A 16,604-nucleotide genomic window follows, 5' to 3' on the forward strand; every position below is an offset into this window, starting at 1 on the left:
TGGCTTCTTTTGACCACCAGTTTGTGAGATTCATCCATATTGTTGCAGATAGTTGTAAATCATTCGTTCTCATTGTAAAGTATAATGTTTTGCAACTATATCACCATGTATTTACTCATTCTACTGTTTAGGGGCAGTTGAATAATTTTCAATTACAGGATTATAAAAAATACTGTTGCTGTGAACATTCACGTACATGTTTTTTGATGAGTATCTGTATGCATTTCTGTTAGGTGTAACGGCCTTTTACTTTGTACAAAAGAAATTTCAGGGAGTTGTATATTTGAGTATCAGCTAGAAAATCTTACGTATTCTGAAGCTTCAGGAGGCCTTACTAAATTCTGGTTACTCAACACGTTGCATTTATTTAAGTGATTCTCAGTGTCTCTTAAGAAACTTGAGTTTCAGAGAAAGACTGTTTACAAAGCATTAGTCTTCTGGAAGACAGCTCAGAAATAGCTAGTGCAGCCAGCTCTTCACAGGGGCTGGCTTTGCTTGGGTTTAGTTGATTGAGAATGATAGCTGAAGACTGGTTTTACTTGATGTTTTTTGTGGATTCCCACTCTTTATAAAACAATAAGTCATTATGTAAGCGCCTAAGAGTTCCTACCAAATGACAACAAAATTCCTTTAGCTTAGAGGATTTAGCCACTGGCCTCTACAACATATGCCATGCTTGTCACTCTTATTTGTTCAACTAAGGTGCCAGGCATCAGTGTTGCATTTCATCATTGCTTTGGATTTTAGCAAATTGAATGTTATTACTCAGGAGACATGGGTGTCTTGCATATGTTCTAGGGCAGAGCAAATCAAACGAACAAAATGAAATTGTTGCTGTTTTCTCTTGCTGGAGAAAGGTTGCATCACTTTCATGTGTTCAAGGAGGATTGAAATGGCCTTCTTAAAATATTGTCAACATCACACTGCTCCTGTTTTATTTAGATAAAGAAATGCTTTCATTTCTTGTTCAGAAAGGGACTCACCAAATTAATGGATGTGGTATAATAAGGATTTTCCTGGGCAAGTTGGAGATGGACTTGAAAGAGCACTAAAGCTTCACTTGGAGTTTCTTCTTTATAGAATAGAAATTATGTATAAATGGCCCCATCACATCTTCTTATCCCAGGAGAGATAAACCAGAGGGAAACTCATAACCAAGGTCTACTTGAAAAGTTTGGACCTGCCTAACTTGAACAGCTCATCCTAGTCTACCCTCTCAATAGAAAATTGAGAATCTTTTTCAGCAATACCCACCTCTGTTAGAATGGCTCTGAGACAAGTTTTTCACCTGACCCAAACAAAAATTTAAGTTGAATCTCTCTCTGCTCTTCTGATGTAGCATGTTGAGGGGTGCTTTGCAGCGCTAGAAGAGTTATCTCTCTTTTTTTAGATACTGTCAGAAAGAAGCTGATTGACCATGGCTCCTCGTGGATCAGATATAAAAAATACTTTCCATTTACATAGCCCTTTAATTTGTATTTTATTTAAATATAGTTGGTATACTATGGTATACTATATTGTATTAGTTATATTAGTTTTAGGTGTACAACTTAGTGATTCGACATTTTTATACCTTATAATGTGATCAGCCCACAAGTTCTAATAATTGTCTGTCACTGTGCAATGTTATCAAAATATTATTGACTCTATTTCCCTGCACCTTTCTCACCTATTCCTTCACCCTCTACCCTCTGGCAACCATCCCTTTGGTCTCTATTTCTATGAGTCTGTTTTTGTTTTGTTGTTTCTTTGTTTACATAGCCCTTTTAACCTAAAGATATCAAAATAAATCTTGGAAATAATTTTCCTCATGACCTTGATTCTACACAGAAGCCTACTGGTTAAGTTTCAGCATTTCCCTGCCAGTCTGCTCAGAGCTCCAATTTTACAATATTTAGAGTGTTTCCCATAATCTAAATCTGCGTCCCTTTTTCCCCACTCCATCTGAAAGTAGCAATAGCTGTCTCACTCACTTGGATTTGTTCTGCCCTTTCCCTGGGCTACAAAGGACTTGTATGAATCAATTTAAATTGGCCAAAAGAAATAGCCAGCAGCCTGCTTATGTTCAAATCCTCTGCCCTAATCACCAGTATGGAAAAGCCATTGAAAAGACCTACACATAATCTTACATCCATTGCATTAAAGATGAAACTGCCAAATTGGAAAGATCTCAGCCAATTAGAATTGAACACATAGCTCAATAATGTGTCTGGCAGTTATATTTGAAAAGACTGCCTTCGACAAAGAAAAGCACTCCTTTATGTCAAGCTGTTTAGGGTCAGAAAATCACCCAAACTAGAAACAGAACTGAAACTTCTGCTTTGCTAAAACTTCTTATTTGCTTCAGCACTGACACCAGTTAAAGTAATTTACAGAGGGTCCTATCCCAATATCTAATTACCCGGAATACAATATTTGTATACGGCAGCACCACTCTAATTCACAGTGACAGGGACCTGCAGTTGGAGAATTAGTGAGTAAGTGAGCAAAAACAATAAAAATCAAGGCTCCTGTTCCATGATATATACTTTGTTCATTCATTTTGACAAGTGTAGTATGGTGTGAATTATTTATAGTAAACATGCTATACTGTATTCTCAAAAAATAATGAAGTCTCACAGTGGTGAGTTTCTACAGTTTTCAGCCCATTAAAAATAACTAAAAGATAAGGGTAGAGAAGGGGGAGGAAGGAGAAGAGGTGGATTCATTAAGTATTTTGATACATTTCCATGAATGGATTATACATTTTTAAGTTTCTTCTATATTGAATTCTATATTTGGAGTTTAGTGAGCCTAGTTTGTTCAGTGAATCTAGTTTAGTGTGCTAGCGTGGATTAGGGTGGGGTAGAGAAAGAAACACACAAAGGATTCAAACAGCATTTCTAAATGTATGGATGTGACTTTGTGAATACTGGCTACCTTTCTACATGTTTAGTTACTCTCTCCTTTAAAAATAAATAAAACAATACCAATTCTCATTAGAATAGCAAGAACTTCCCATTCTAACACAAAATAACTTTTTGCGATGACACAAAAATGCTTTTGAAACATATCTATGCAAGAGACAACATATTTTAAAATGGATAGTGGAAGGGGAAGTACACTCATTAAGCACCTATTACATATGCATATGTAACTTATCAAAATAACTCTTTAAATCCGTAGCATGTTTTTATTACAGATAGTTTGAGAGACTTAGAGCTGTTAAGTCACACTTGCCCAAACCACCAGCTCTGAAGTGGAGAGCTGGTACCAAAGAGACATCTGTCTTATTCCAGGGGCCAAGCTCTTTCCATCTCACTCTAGAATCAGGTAGATCTAAGTCTAGATTTTATCCTTACTAATTAATGATCTTGGAAAAGTTATTTAACTTCTCTAAACCTTAATCTTTAAACTTAAAATCAGTAAATTAATAACCACTTTAAAGAATTCTGCTGAGGTTTAGGGATAAGATGTGATTGTCTGGAACATAGCAAATTCTCAGTACAAATGATGGTATCTGTTATTTAGTGTGTAGCAGAGGTTCAGTCAAGTTCCACATAACTCCCAAATCTCATGGTCTTTCCTAACTTACAATATGCTTTAGTGTCAGGTAAGAAATATGACATACCGAAATTCTAGGATGAGGGGCATCCCCTACAAACCCGCTAATGAAGGATTACATCCTGCCAAACACCACTGGACAAACCTGGAATATATAAAAACATGTGTTGTTTTGTTACAGTTATAACTCAAGTAATGCCATTAATTTTAAAACCTCAGGACTGAAGCAAGATTAAGGTGATTTTGAAAATCACTAATCAAAATATTATGAAAGTAATTTAAAACTATTACTCTAATATGTATATTTGCATGCAGATACATAAAACAGTATTTAAAAACTTTAACACAAATTTGCAGTTCTCTACTGCAGCAGGGATTTTCACCCCACAGTCATGGGGCAGAGTAAAAAAAATTGGGGCCATGTTTTTAAACCACCACACCAACTGATATGCTGAATCCCTTTACTTGGGGATCTGAGGAGCATGTAAAACTCAACAAGTCCACAGTTGAAATTAATACCCTTTTGGTTCTCATGGGTCAGTACCCTTCATTCACTCTGTCGTCTAATAGCATTACCACCCACTTAGCACCCAAGTCAGAAATCTGAGTTGATGCTTGACTACTTTTTCTCCTTCAGCATCCCTCCCCCTACCCCATATTCATTCAGTGAAAACATCTTATTTTACTTCCTAAATACACTTTGAATCCATTCTCTCTTCATTTTTGCTATCACTGTTTTAGTCCATACCCTGATCCATTTTATAGCCTCATAACTAGTCTTTTTTTTTTTTTTTTTTTTTTTTTTTTTATCTTCAGCATCATTTGAATTCATTTCCAACTGTATTCTGAGAGATATATTCAAGGTGCTCATGGGACTATATTATTTCCCAGCTTAAAATCCTCTGACCCACCGTCACCTATAGCAACAAGTCCCTGTTTGTTATCATGGGGTATCCTGTGCCCCTGCCCTGTTCCTTTCCTACCTCTTAAACCTCATATTCAGTTACTCCTATCACCTGGCTGACCTCACATGCCACAATTATCATCACATTCACTAGATTACTAACATTCACTGGGTGTTCACTCTGTGCCAGGCACTTTGTAAACACTCCATACGAATTATCTCATCAAATCTGCACAATAACCCTGTGGAACAGTATCTGTTCACATGATAGCAATACAAACACATTTGTTGTCCCTACACGTACCACATTATTCTATGTTTTCAAGCTTCTTCTCATGCACTTCTCTCTGCCTCCACACCCTTCCATTCTCTCCACCCCACTTCACTCTCTACATTTCTGACATCTTCTTAGCTTTCAAGACTCAGCTCATGCATCCTCTATTCCAGAAACTCTTCCCTGGCAGTCCAACCTGGTGCATGTGTCCTTTCTTTATGTCATATGGTACTATATGCACATTTCCATCTCTGTATTTATCATTTCATATTGAAGCATTCTCTTTCCTACTAAATTGTAAACATCTTGAGAGCAAGCGTTTGAGCTATATTAATTTTTGTCTTCCAGAAACTTAATTCAAAGGCTGATTCCTAATACACGCTCAATAGCTATTTGTTGACATGAAATTGAGTATGAGAAGATCTACCTCAGTCATAACATTCCATGTGTCACTAAATGGCACCTGGTCAGTCATAGTATAGATGATATTCTGAAGAATACTAATTACCATTATTCCATTGTCTCCGTAGGTATTTTTTAAAAATATAATAGGTTTCTAATTAACCGCACAATCCTAATACTAAAATTAATAGGCAGGAATTGTTAAAGACCACTGCAAATAAAGCTCCTCTTTTTATGCATTGGAACTGCGAAAATTTTCCCTCTGGCTGCAATGCTTTTCTCCCCCCTTTTTGCTTAATCAACTCACACTGATCTTTCAAGTCTAGCTTACAAAACAATTCCTCAAGGGACTCTTCTCTGACCTCTCCAGCCTGTTGTAAAATAGCTCTAATATGCATGTTCACAGCATTCTCTACCTTTCATCCTAGAGCAAGCCTGGATAAATAAAATTTGAGTGAACATTTATAGAATTATTTTTTTCTTTTCTATTAGGGAGAATTCTCTATGAGTAAAGAGTATTTCAACATTATCTTGTACCAGTCATTCATTCAAACAAAAATTTTTTACAAACCTAAAATGTGATGGACAGTGTCCTGGGAACTGAAATAAGACAGTGAATTAGACAGACAATATCTCCCTGTTCATAAGAAGTCTGTGTTTCTAGCAGGAAGACATAGGCTGCAAGCAAGGAAAGAAATGAAAACTATCAGATAAGTGCTATGAATAAAATAGGAAATGCAATGGTGAGTAAAAAGTTCAAGGATGCAATTTAAAACTGAAACATCATGGAGACATTCCCTGGGAAGATGATATTTGAGTTGGTTCCTAATGGGTGCTCAATAAATATTTGTAGAAGGAAAGGAAAGGGAAGGAAAAAGAAAGACCAATGGAAAGGAGAGAGAAAAAAGAAAGAGGAAAGCTAAGGTGACTTGGTTTGTATATAATGTTCTTCTGCAAAAACATTCATGCTTGTGGATTCTAATCTGAAGGTGAAGGGCGGGTGGCATTCTTCTTTGGGCCTGGTGATTAAGGGACAAGGGTAAGGGGGGAAAGGGAATGTGTGCTCCCTCTCTGTTATATAAAATTAAACATCTTTCAGATTCAATTCATGAGAACATGCAGCAAGTTTGGAATTTTTGTTGCCTTTGATTTAATTGACAGTGTGTGGGACCTCGACTGTCAGGAGGAAGATGAGTCATAGAAGGGCAAGCAGCAGCAGCCACCCTCTGATCCCACTTTTCAGTGCTTCTGGAAAGTTAGTTTTTAAAATGATGAGAAGAGAAGATAATGAAATATTGAGCAAAATCTTATCTGTATCACTGCTGTGAACATTTTATTCTTTGAGACAGACTGCTCTTTTGATGACCTGGACATGTGGGACACATGAGGTCAATAGAAATTCCTCGGCTTCTGTAATCAAGACCAAATACCCATGTTCTCTACTTGACCTTGGACCTGAAGGGCCTCAGAGTTACAAAGTCAGGAAGAAGATTTCAGTGCTAGCATCATTTACCATTAATATTCAGACCTAGTTCTTAAAATAATTTTATAGCAAGATTTCTTCTATGATCTTAAAATAATTTCTTATAGCAACAAATAGCATTCATTGTTCCTAAAATCAAATGGTGGGACAGAGAAACAGCCTTATAGGGAAATAATAAAATGTGTATGTTTTCTTCTTAAATAACTATGACTCCTCTGTCGAGTACATGACCACGATGTAGATTATACTGTCTTTGTAACAGCCCTTTGGATCGACTTGTAGCCTTAACCAACAACCTAGGTTTTAAAATAAAAAGCTATTCAAGTAGTTGAAAGCAAAGAGCCTTGAAGGGGGCAGAGGAGATTTCTCCAAGTGTAAGGAATAAAGGAACACAAGAAGAAGACAAGTTAAAAGGAAAGCATGGAATTTGGGGAATACAGACAGGACTGGAAGAGTAGGGAGCAAGCAATGAAAGAGACTTCAAGCCAGCAATAGAGTCTCATTTGCCAAAACCCTCAGGGGCTCCAATGAATAATACTCTGAAAGTGAAAATCATTATTATAGCTGCATTAGGCTAATAGCATAGCAATCTCTTATTTGGGTAAAATGCTTGGATGTAGATAGCAAATTCTGAGATATAGGAAAACATTTTATTTAATTAGTGGAAGTTTGATTATCTCTGGATGTGTTCCATTAGTGTACCTTGGTTATCAGGGTGTATCCATTATCAGGAATTTGGCTTAACATGTCTATTTAGTGAGTGCCTTCAGAGCATTTTTTCTGCTTAACTGCTTGTGGCCAAGTTTCAGGGATCTAGGCCCTAGTAGTTTTCAGGTTTCTTTGCATACACTTTGGTAGTTTGTCAGAGCAGTGATAGCTGTGGAGAATTTCCCATACGTGTGCGCCTCAGCCCACTGTTCACAGGAGGTGGGAAATCAGGCGGAGATGCCTTCCAGAACGGAGAGGGCCTCTTGGCATTTCCCTGGCAGCCTCATGCTTATCATCAGCCAGAACCCAGGCACTCATTAGGCTCTTGATGAAAAGCATCCCAAAGAAAATGCCAGCAAATTGTGCCACTGTGCTGGCAGGAAATTAAAACTGCTCAGAGCAAGTGGAGCCAAGAGAGCTGTTGAAATGAAAGGTAACATCAAGGGTGTGATCACTGACTTGCACAGGCGCTCAGGATTCAAGATGTGGGTTTCTGCTTCACTAGGGAAAGCGGGAGTTCTCTCTTGGCTTGTCAGCCGCAGTCAGTCCAACAGCAGAGCTGAGACAGGCGAGGCAAGGATGCAGGCTCAGTGAATTAAGCTCTGTTGTGCTTGAGTAAATGCTTGGGGTTTGGGTTGTTTTCTTTCCCCAAAGATGCCTCTCCTAGGAAAAACAGAAAAAAACAATTTTGTATTGTTTTGTTTTTATCCCTGGTCCCAAACACTTAAGACCAAATAAAGTTAAAGAACAACTCCAAAACCACCACAGGTCCTATTAAAGCTGGGGCAGACCATGTGGAGAGGAGCAGACAGAACTTCAGAACCTAGGAATCCAGAAGCAGGACAGATGAAGAGGTGTTTTAATTCCAGAGAAAAGTTTTGGTTAGTGGTGTTACTTTTGTCCTGAGGCTAAAATGGCCTTCAGAGATGGGGAAGGCAGAACCAATGCACAGACAAAACACACTAAAATGTTCATCACATTGGATGCGGTAGGCAGAGCTATGGGTCCCCGAAGATGTCCAGGCCCTATTCCCTGGAACCTGTGAGCTCCCTACCTTACATGGCAAAGGAGATTATAGGTTTCAGGTGGAATTAAGGCTACTAATTAGCTGACTTTGAGAGAGAGGGATTATCCCAGTGGGCCCGATATAATAAGAGGGGCCCTTAAATGTGAAAAAGGGAGGCACAAGCCAAGGTCAGAGCAACATGCTGTAAGAAGGACTCAGCCAGACATTGAGGGCTTTGAGGAAAGGTATAGAAAAATATAGAAAGGAATGTTGGTGCCTCTAGAAGTTGGAAAAAGCAAGGAAATGGATTTTCCCCTAAGGCCTCTAGAAAGGAATGCAGGCCTGCCAATACTTTGATTTTTAGCCTAGTGAGAACCATGTTTGACTTCTGACCACCAGAACTATAATGTAATAAAATAGTATTGTTTAAGCCACTAAGTTTGTGGTAATTAACAAAGCAGTAATAGAAATGGAATATATTGGTATTTATGAAATATCTCTAAAGTTCCATAAAGGAGTTACCAATCTCCTTTACAATTCTTAGGGCAGAACAGTAAGGCCAGAAAAGAGTGAAAAGATCCAAAGGGCATATTTATATGTTAGAACTGTTAGGCATATTACAAATATTATCTTACCTACTCTTTACCACAGCCTAATGAAGATGCATTATCAGTTCTAATTTGTAAGTGGGGATTTTTAAAAAACAATACAATAAATTATGTCCCTCAACTAATTAAAATCCTTTAGTAGGAGGAAACAAGATGGCAGGGTAGGTAACAGCTGCACCCGCCGCCTCCCAAAACCACATCAAAATTACAACTAAAATATAGAATCACCATCACTCAGAGCCTCCTGAGACCTGGCTGAACAGAAGCCCCACAACCAGGAAACTGAAGGAGCAACGAGAGCTGTAGCAGGGGCGGAGACGTGGGTGGATCGTGGCTGAATCATGGAGAAGTGGCCGGGGGCCCACACCCGGGGCCTCAGGTTAAACCCAGGAGGGAATCTAGGTGGTGGGGGTTTCCCGGAGGAGCGAGGGGTCCCAGCACCACATCAGGCCCCCAGCCCAGGGCTCCAGGGCTGGGAAGAGACGTCCCCACAACTTCAGGCTGTGAAACCAGTGAGGACTGTCCTGAGGGTCGCAGGGACTCATTCAGGTGTGCTCCCTCTGAGCCCAGCGCCGGGCAGCAGCTGGAAAGAAACCTGGGACACTTGGGGAGGAGATAACCTGCCTGAAATCCGGGTGACAGCTGGAGGGGCTGCTTTCTCCCAGGCAGAAGAGCTGGCAGAGGCCATGCTACTTTGGCGAGTCCTCCCCGCACACAGCCGGCAGGCAGGCGCCATGTTTGAATCGCCAGCACCTGACTCACACCTTTGGCCCAGCCCCTTGATTCCTGGAGGCCCCGCCCTCCCCACCTGCAGGCTCATCCAGGCCATTTCCAGGGGCTTTTCTGTGCAAGTGGCCTCTCGAGCCCCATGCTTAGGACTTTCCTAAAATCTCTCAAACAAGCAGCAGCGGGCCCCATACGGCTTGATAAGTGGCCCCAGGCCTGGCCCTAGCGGCAGCCTTCATTGGCTCATAGCTTGGCCTCTCCTGGACAACGCAAAGCCCAGCAGGAGTAGCAGCCATCTATGGTTTGCTGTGTAGCTCATGCTGGGTGGCCCTGGGCAGGGCACTGGCACAAGCTGACTTTGCACCTCCCAGGAGGCCCCAGAGACAGTGCACCTGGTGGTCAGATTCGACTGCATTAGATTACAACCCTACCACATCCATGAGTGACACACTCAAGGGGTGGACTCAGTGAACACCAAAGCTCCACTGATGTAAATCCTGCTCCATAGGGGTGTCTCCAGCACAGCAGCTCTTTGGCTGTAGTTGCAGCTGGTCCTCACAGCCTATTGGCCTGGGGGTCAGTTCCTCCCAGTGATGCCAACAGCAACCAAGGCTCAATTACAACAGGTCATAGTACACAGCCTACACAGGGGAACACCTAGAAGGCGCAGCTCAGGTGGCTGGGGAGGCTGAGCCACTGAACCCTACAGGACACCTACTACACAAAGCCACTCTACCAATTCCAGGAGACATAGCAGATCTACCTAATACATAGAAACAAACACCTGGAAGCAGCCAAAATGTGGAGGCAAAGAAACATGTCACAAAGGAAAGAACAGAAGAAATCTCTAGAAGAGGAACTAATTGAAATAGATCCAAGCAAACTAACAGATGCAGAGTTCAGAATTTTGTTAATAAAGATGCTCAAGCACATTATTACAAAAACAACTGAGAAAATTGTTGACATAATAAAGTACCAATTTAAAATGAAGGCTTCATGAACTGAAATGAAGAAGAATTTACAGGGAATTAACAGTAGAGTAGAGGACGCTGAGAATCAAATCAGCAATTTGGAACATGAGGAAACAAAAAACACCCAACCAGAGCAAAAAGAAAAAAGAATCCAGAAATATGAAGATAGCATAAGGAGCCTCTGGGACAACTTCAAGAGGCCCAACATTTGTATTATTGGGATGCCAGTAGGAGAAGAAAGAGACCAAGAAATTGAAAACCTATTTGAAAAAATAATTACAGAAAACTTCCCCTACCTGGGGAAAGAAATAGACTTACAAGCCCAGGAAGCACAGAGTGTCCCCAACAAGAGGAACCCAAAGAGGCCCACAGCAAGACACATCATAATTAAAATGTCAAAGGTTAAAGACAGAGAGAATCTTAAAAGCAGCAAGAGAAAAGCAATTAGTCACCTACAAGGGAGCACCCATATGACTCAGCTGATTTCTCAACAGAAACTTTGCAGGCCAGAAGGGAGTGGCAAGAAATATTCAAAGTGATGAAAAACAAGGAACTACCACCAAGATTGCTCTACCCAGCAAAGCTATTACGTAGACTTGAAGGTCAGATAAAAAGCTTCACAGATAAGAAAAAGCTAAAGGAGTTCATCACCACCAGACCAGCACTACAGGAAAAGTTGAAGGGTCTTCTTTAAGAAGAAGCTAATGAACAAAAGAATCTGTCGAACTAAATAGATCCAGAGACATTGACGCATGCAACCGACAATCATATTTCTGAGGGAAGAGGGAAGGGGGTGGAGGGTGGGAAGAGATTAACCAAAGAAGTTACATGCATATATGCATAAGCCATGGACACAGTCAATAACAGGGAGGGGGTGGGAGCAAGGTGGAGGGGGTCAATTTGGGGAAAAATGGGACACCTGTAATACTTTCAACAATAAAGATAAATTAAAAAAAAAATCCTTTAGTGGTTCCCCATTTCATCTACATTAAAATCCAAACTCCTTATCCTAGCCTATAAATATCTATCCATGTCAATAGTATCAGAAGGTAGACTGCTGATCAGCATATCTGGGACGTTTTTGGAAAGTAATTCTGGGGTCCCACCATAGACATTTTAAATCAGAATGTTTGGGTGTTGAGCTCAGGAATCTGTGGTTTAACATGTACTCTGGGTGATTCTTATACACACTAAGACATTGGTGAAGCACCTCTCCAAGTGATGTGTGCTTACCTACTTCTCTAACCCAGGCTGGTACCACTCTCATCCTTGCTGGCAATGTTCCAACCACACTGCCTTCTTTCATTTTCTGAACATGACATGTCTGCTCCCATCTTGTGACCTGCATATTTTTTGTTCCTTCTGCCTGGTAGGCTCTTTATAGATTTGACTGTTAGGCAATGGCATTTGGGTCTTATAGTTTCCCTGACTGTGAGCTCAGGAGACTCTAGAGAAAGAGTGCTAATAGGGCTGGCTCCTCATTATTTCATTATAACTTATGTTTATGACTTGAAAAAATCACGAATTCACCAGTAATAAATAGAAAGCTAAGGATGGTCAGAAAATGGATACTGTTGTTAACTCTGTAGAATTCAGTTTTACTACAAGTTGAAGCAATTGTAATCACAAAATTTTTTGTTTATTTTTTGAAGAAATTGGTCTTGGGGTGTTACATTTGGAAGAGCTTTTATGCTAGTAAATATTCCATCTCATGATCTTAAAAGCCCTGTTAATTCTAATTCTTTTTTAAAGAGGGGATTTGAGAAACAGGCATGACTCTCAGCATATGCTCTATATATTAGCTAGGTGTATTCTGAACCAGTGTTAACTATGAACCCTTTGTGGTTAGCTAGGAATTGTTTTTTTTAGTTTCTAAAGTTTGCCATTTTTACAGTGAATTATTTTGCATTTCACAAATCACTTGGCAGGGTCTTTAAGGCTGACTTTGTTTTCCTCTTGTACAAATTAGTTTCAGTAGATTATTTTTTATAGTGAAAACATAAAATAGTATCAAAGTTTAGCTCTATTTAAAATCATTGGTCTACTCAGAGGAGCACTTAGCATTTTAAATCTTTCACAATAAGTCTCTACTGCCATTAATAAACCCCATAATTTTGATGTTGTTATATATAATAGAAATTTACATCTCAGTTGCGTAACAGCCCACGACTGGAATTTCCGGTCAGTGGATGGCTTTCTCCCATCCCCTAGGGTCTCAGAACCCTCTGCATCCAGCAGTCAGTTGGGGAAGAAGAAAGGCTCGCCAGTTTCTCAAAGCCCAGACTTGGAACTCTTATCACTTTTGCTCCTGGTCCCTTGGTGAGAATTTTTCACAAGACCATAACTGGATGCAAAGGTGATGGAGAACTGTTGTCCCTAGGTAGACAGCCATTCCCAGTGACAAAATCACTCCCTGAATGAGGAGCACAAATATTGGTGGGCAGCCAGCAGTCTCCTGCCCCAAGGACTTATATGAATTGTCTTACTGCCATGTGATGCTGCAGTTACCAACCGCATGAAGTTCTCTTACTGCCACGTGATGCAATCACAGCAAATACATCTCTCCTTTCTAGTTACCATATGTGCTGTTCACCCTTTAAATGGTCCCCTTATTATATACTCCTATAGCACTTGATATTTCCTCATTTAGAAATTCTCATCATTTTATTTGTTCAACTACACTAGGCTTCTTAAGGGTAGGACCATAATCACCCTGTTCATTGTATCCCCAGTACCCAACACAGTGCCTAACATAGTGCCTAACATAGTGCCTCATATAGTAGAATATTAATGAGTTATTTTGAATGAGTGAATGAATGAATTAAATTTCTATTGCAATATATTTTCTCTTAAAATGCATCCTATGTTTCAAGCTACCCCTGGTCATTTTTGGATTGGTTGGTAAACTGAGTAGATCAAACAAAAATTAAGACCTTCGGTCCTTTTTCTGTTTTCATAAAGGACATGATGCAATCGTCACACTCCTGAAGCATTATAAGAGACCACAGGATGAGCTGCCCTGTAATGAATATTCTCAGCCTGGAGGAGGTACCCCTTCCTAATTCAATTTTTGTTGCTAGTACAATATTGTGCCTGAAGGTAAACCTATATTTCTCTTACTGTCATTCTGGGATGAGGGAGGAGAGCAGGTCAGATTAGCTTTCTTTTAAGAAAACTTATTTCTGCATGAGGCTGAAAATAAAGAAGCCTCCACCGAGGCTACTTTCTGACTCACCAATCTGTAGCTCCCTCAAGTTCAACATTCCCTGGAGTGGCCGTTCATGAGGCTGGTTCATGACTAGGAAGGCCTGGGTAAGCTGAGAGCAGTCATTTTCCATTTCAGTAACCTATTAAAACAGGACTGAGAATACTCTTATCCAGTCACAAATTAAATCTGCTGGAGTCTGCTAGACCTTGGATTTTTAATTGTTTTATGTGCTCTGTAAATAAATACTTGCTGTACGGTTTTAGTATCCAGGGAAAAACCTGGGTTTAAGCTATAGTCTCACTAGATTTTCTTAGCAAATTTGTCACCTGTTCTTTTAAAAAAAATAATGTTTAACTTTCATGGAGGAAAAAAACTGCTACTTTCAATGCTATAATATAATTTGATTTCTAGATGGCTCCTATGTATCTGTTCCATCCCCCTTGGGGAAGATCAAAAGCATGACAAAAGGTATTTTAATATGGTACAGTTGTTATATTTTATTACTAAGGATAACTATGACCTCAACTGTGGTAACTTTCTATTTTGTTTTACATAGTACAGATGATGACCATTTTGTTAGCATAAACAATATTATCAATATACCATTCTTTCTATAATTAACCTCACTTGCTGTTGTACTTGAATATGCCTCTCATTTCATAAAGGTATTAACAGTGAAAATTTTAATTCAACTTAAACAGTTAAACTTATATCTAACTATTTAGAATTTGAAGTCTTTTAAATTTATTTTTGGTTTTGGATGGTTCCTCTGAATGATTTATGTGCTTATTTCCTGACATCTAATTGGGATCCCTTTGAGGTTTGGTTTATGGATCTCTGGCTAAGCCTAGTGTGATAGGTTGCAGGGATTGACCAGATAAGACTCTTTATCATGGTGTGATATGAACTGTACTCCAGGGTTGCCTCGGCATGCAGACAAGCTAGTTTTTGATCAGATCAGGAATAAACTCTTAGCCTTGATAATAAAGGTCCAGTAACAGAGAGAGAAGTAACATGCTTTTAATGCAGGGATCATTTGTAATAAGGTTTTAGGATCTTCTAGTAGTCAATTACAGCTGAAAAATTAAATGTTACTAGGGAATGATATTTTGATTAAGTAATTTACATTTGTGCATGCATGTGTGCACATCCACATGTGTGTTTTATCTTAAAAAATAAAATAACTCCTGTTTGCAGAGAAGGCAGATGTTCTCCTCCTAAGGGCTGGATTACCTTCACATTTCCATCTTCAGCTCTCAGAAATTGAGTTCCATGAGATTATCGGCTCAGGTAACCTAAAAAAATACTAGTCAGCTTTAGTTTAATGAGCTCAAGATAATGTCTTTATTTATTTCTCTTAAACAATTTTAGGTTCTTTTGGGAAAGTATATAAGGGACGATGCAGAAATAAAATAGTGGCAATAAAACGGTAAGCAAGCAAATGAGAAAATTAACCATGCGAGTGGAACAGTGCACTTTAAGAAGCATATGAATGGTGGGCCCCTTGCTTTGATTTATCTGTTGACTGAGGATTTCCTGTTGCTACCATTGCTAGTTATCGAGCCAACACCTACTGCTCCAAGTCAGATGTGGATATGTTTTGCCGAGAAGTGTCCATTCTCTGCCGGCTCAATCATCCCTGTGTAATTCAGTTTGTGGGAGCTTGTTTGAATGATCCCAGCCAGTTTGCCATCGTCACTCAGTACATATCTGGGGGTTCCCTATTCTCCCTCCTTCATGAACAGAAGAGGTATGGGTCTCTTGTTCTGAGTTATTATTACTTTACGTGTCGTTGGAATTACCCTGGCAACAAACACCTCCGAGGCTTTCTGCTTGGGCTAAGACTTTACCCTCTGAAATCTCTGAGTGCTAGGAAATGTGGCATTTTAAAGGTGGCTAATAATTTATGCCCAACAATTAGTGAATACAAATACTTCAGTGCTTTCTTAAATGGAATTCAGTTGAAGATAATAAATTCAAGGAATTTAAATTAGTAACTGAAGCTTATAATTATTAGGCTAAATTTAACATACCAATGAAGCAGATATATGTAAACTCAGATAAAATAATTGCCAGGGGTCATTATTGACAGTGTTTACTTTAAAAATTTTTTAAAAAGAATGGTCTTGCACAAGTCTAATTTGAATTGACTTTCTAGATCTGTGCATACAGTAATTAGAATGTGGTTTCCACTCAGTGATTATAGTAGATTTCATTTTTATGATACTAGAAAGCAACTTAGTATAATATTACAAATATTATGAAATCAAGTAGAATATTTTAAATAAAAGAGTTTGGTGTCTGAATTGATCTATAATTAAACATTATCTGATGTTTTTCAAGATTTTAAAAGCTATTTTTCAAGATTTGTTGAATTTTTAGCTTATTCTGCATTAGAGAAAAACAGGCAGAAATTATACAGAATAAAAGATCACATACACCATTGATTTCTTTTAGAAATATATGGTATTGACTTTGACCATTTCATCCTCATTAAATGTTATTTTTAAATTCTAGGATTCTTGATTTGCAGTCTAAGTTAGTTATTGCCGTAGATGTTGCCAAAGGTATGGAGTACCTTCACAACCTGACACAGCCAATTATACATCGTGACTTGAACAGGTATATTTTTCCCCCTAAATAATGAACTTAGAATCGTGTAACTGACTACAAGTGTAAGACAAATTTCAGTGAAGATACATTTTAGATTTATTACAGATCAGGGTTTTCTACTCTGTGGGTAAGCCTGGGCAATATAAAGTTTTGTTATT

General features: G+C 39.0%; 1 protein-coding gene across 2 annotated transcripts in view; it reads left to right on the plus strand.

Moving 5' to 3' along the window:
• The window catches only part of TNNI3K (TNNI3 interacting kinase), a 280,278-nt gene that overhangs the window by 104,428 nt on the left and 159,246 nt on the right, over nt 1-16,604 (plus strand). For both annotated transcript variants that reach the window (XM_087820522.1, XM_016216806.2), the window contains 6 exons: nt 13,587-13,673; nt 14,245-14,301; nt 15,031-15,123; nt 15,205-15,262; nt 15,389-15,583; nt 16,351-16,455. In XM_087820522.1, the coding sequence (XP_087676648.1) occupies nt 13,587-13,673; nt 14,245-14,301; nt 15,031-15,123; nt 15,205-15,262; nt 15,389-15,583; nt 16,351-16,455 (595 nt within the window). The remainder of the gene's footprint in view (nt 1-13,586; nt 13,674-14,244; nt 14,302-15,030; nt 15,124-15,204; nt 15,263-15,388; nt 15,584-16,350; nt 16,456-16,604) is intronic.

This window comes from Miniopterus natalensis, chromosome 9, assembly GCF_054644295.1.
Source record: "Miniopterus natalensis isolate mMinNat1 chromosome 9, mMinNat1.hap1, whole genome shotgun sequence".
NCBI classification, from domain to species: Eukaryota; Metazoa; Chordata; class Mammalia; order Chiroptera; family Miniopteridae; genus Miniopterus; species Miniopterus natalensis.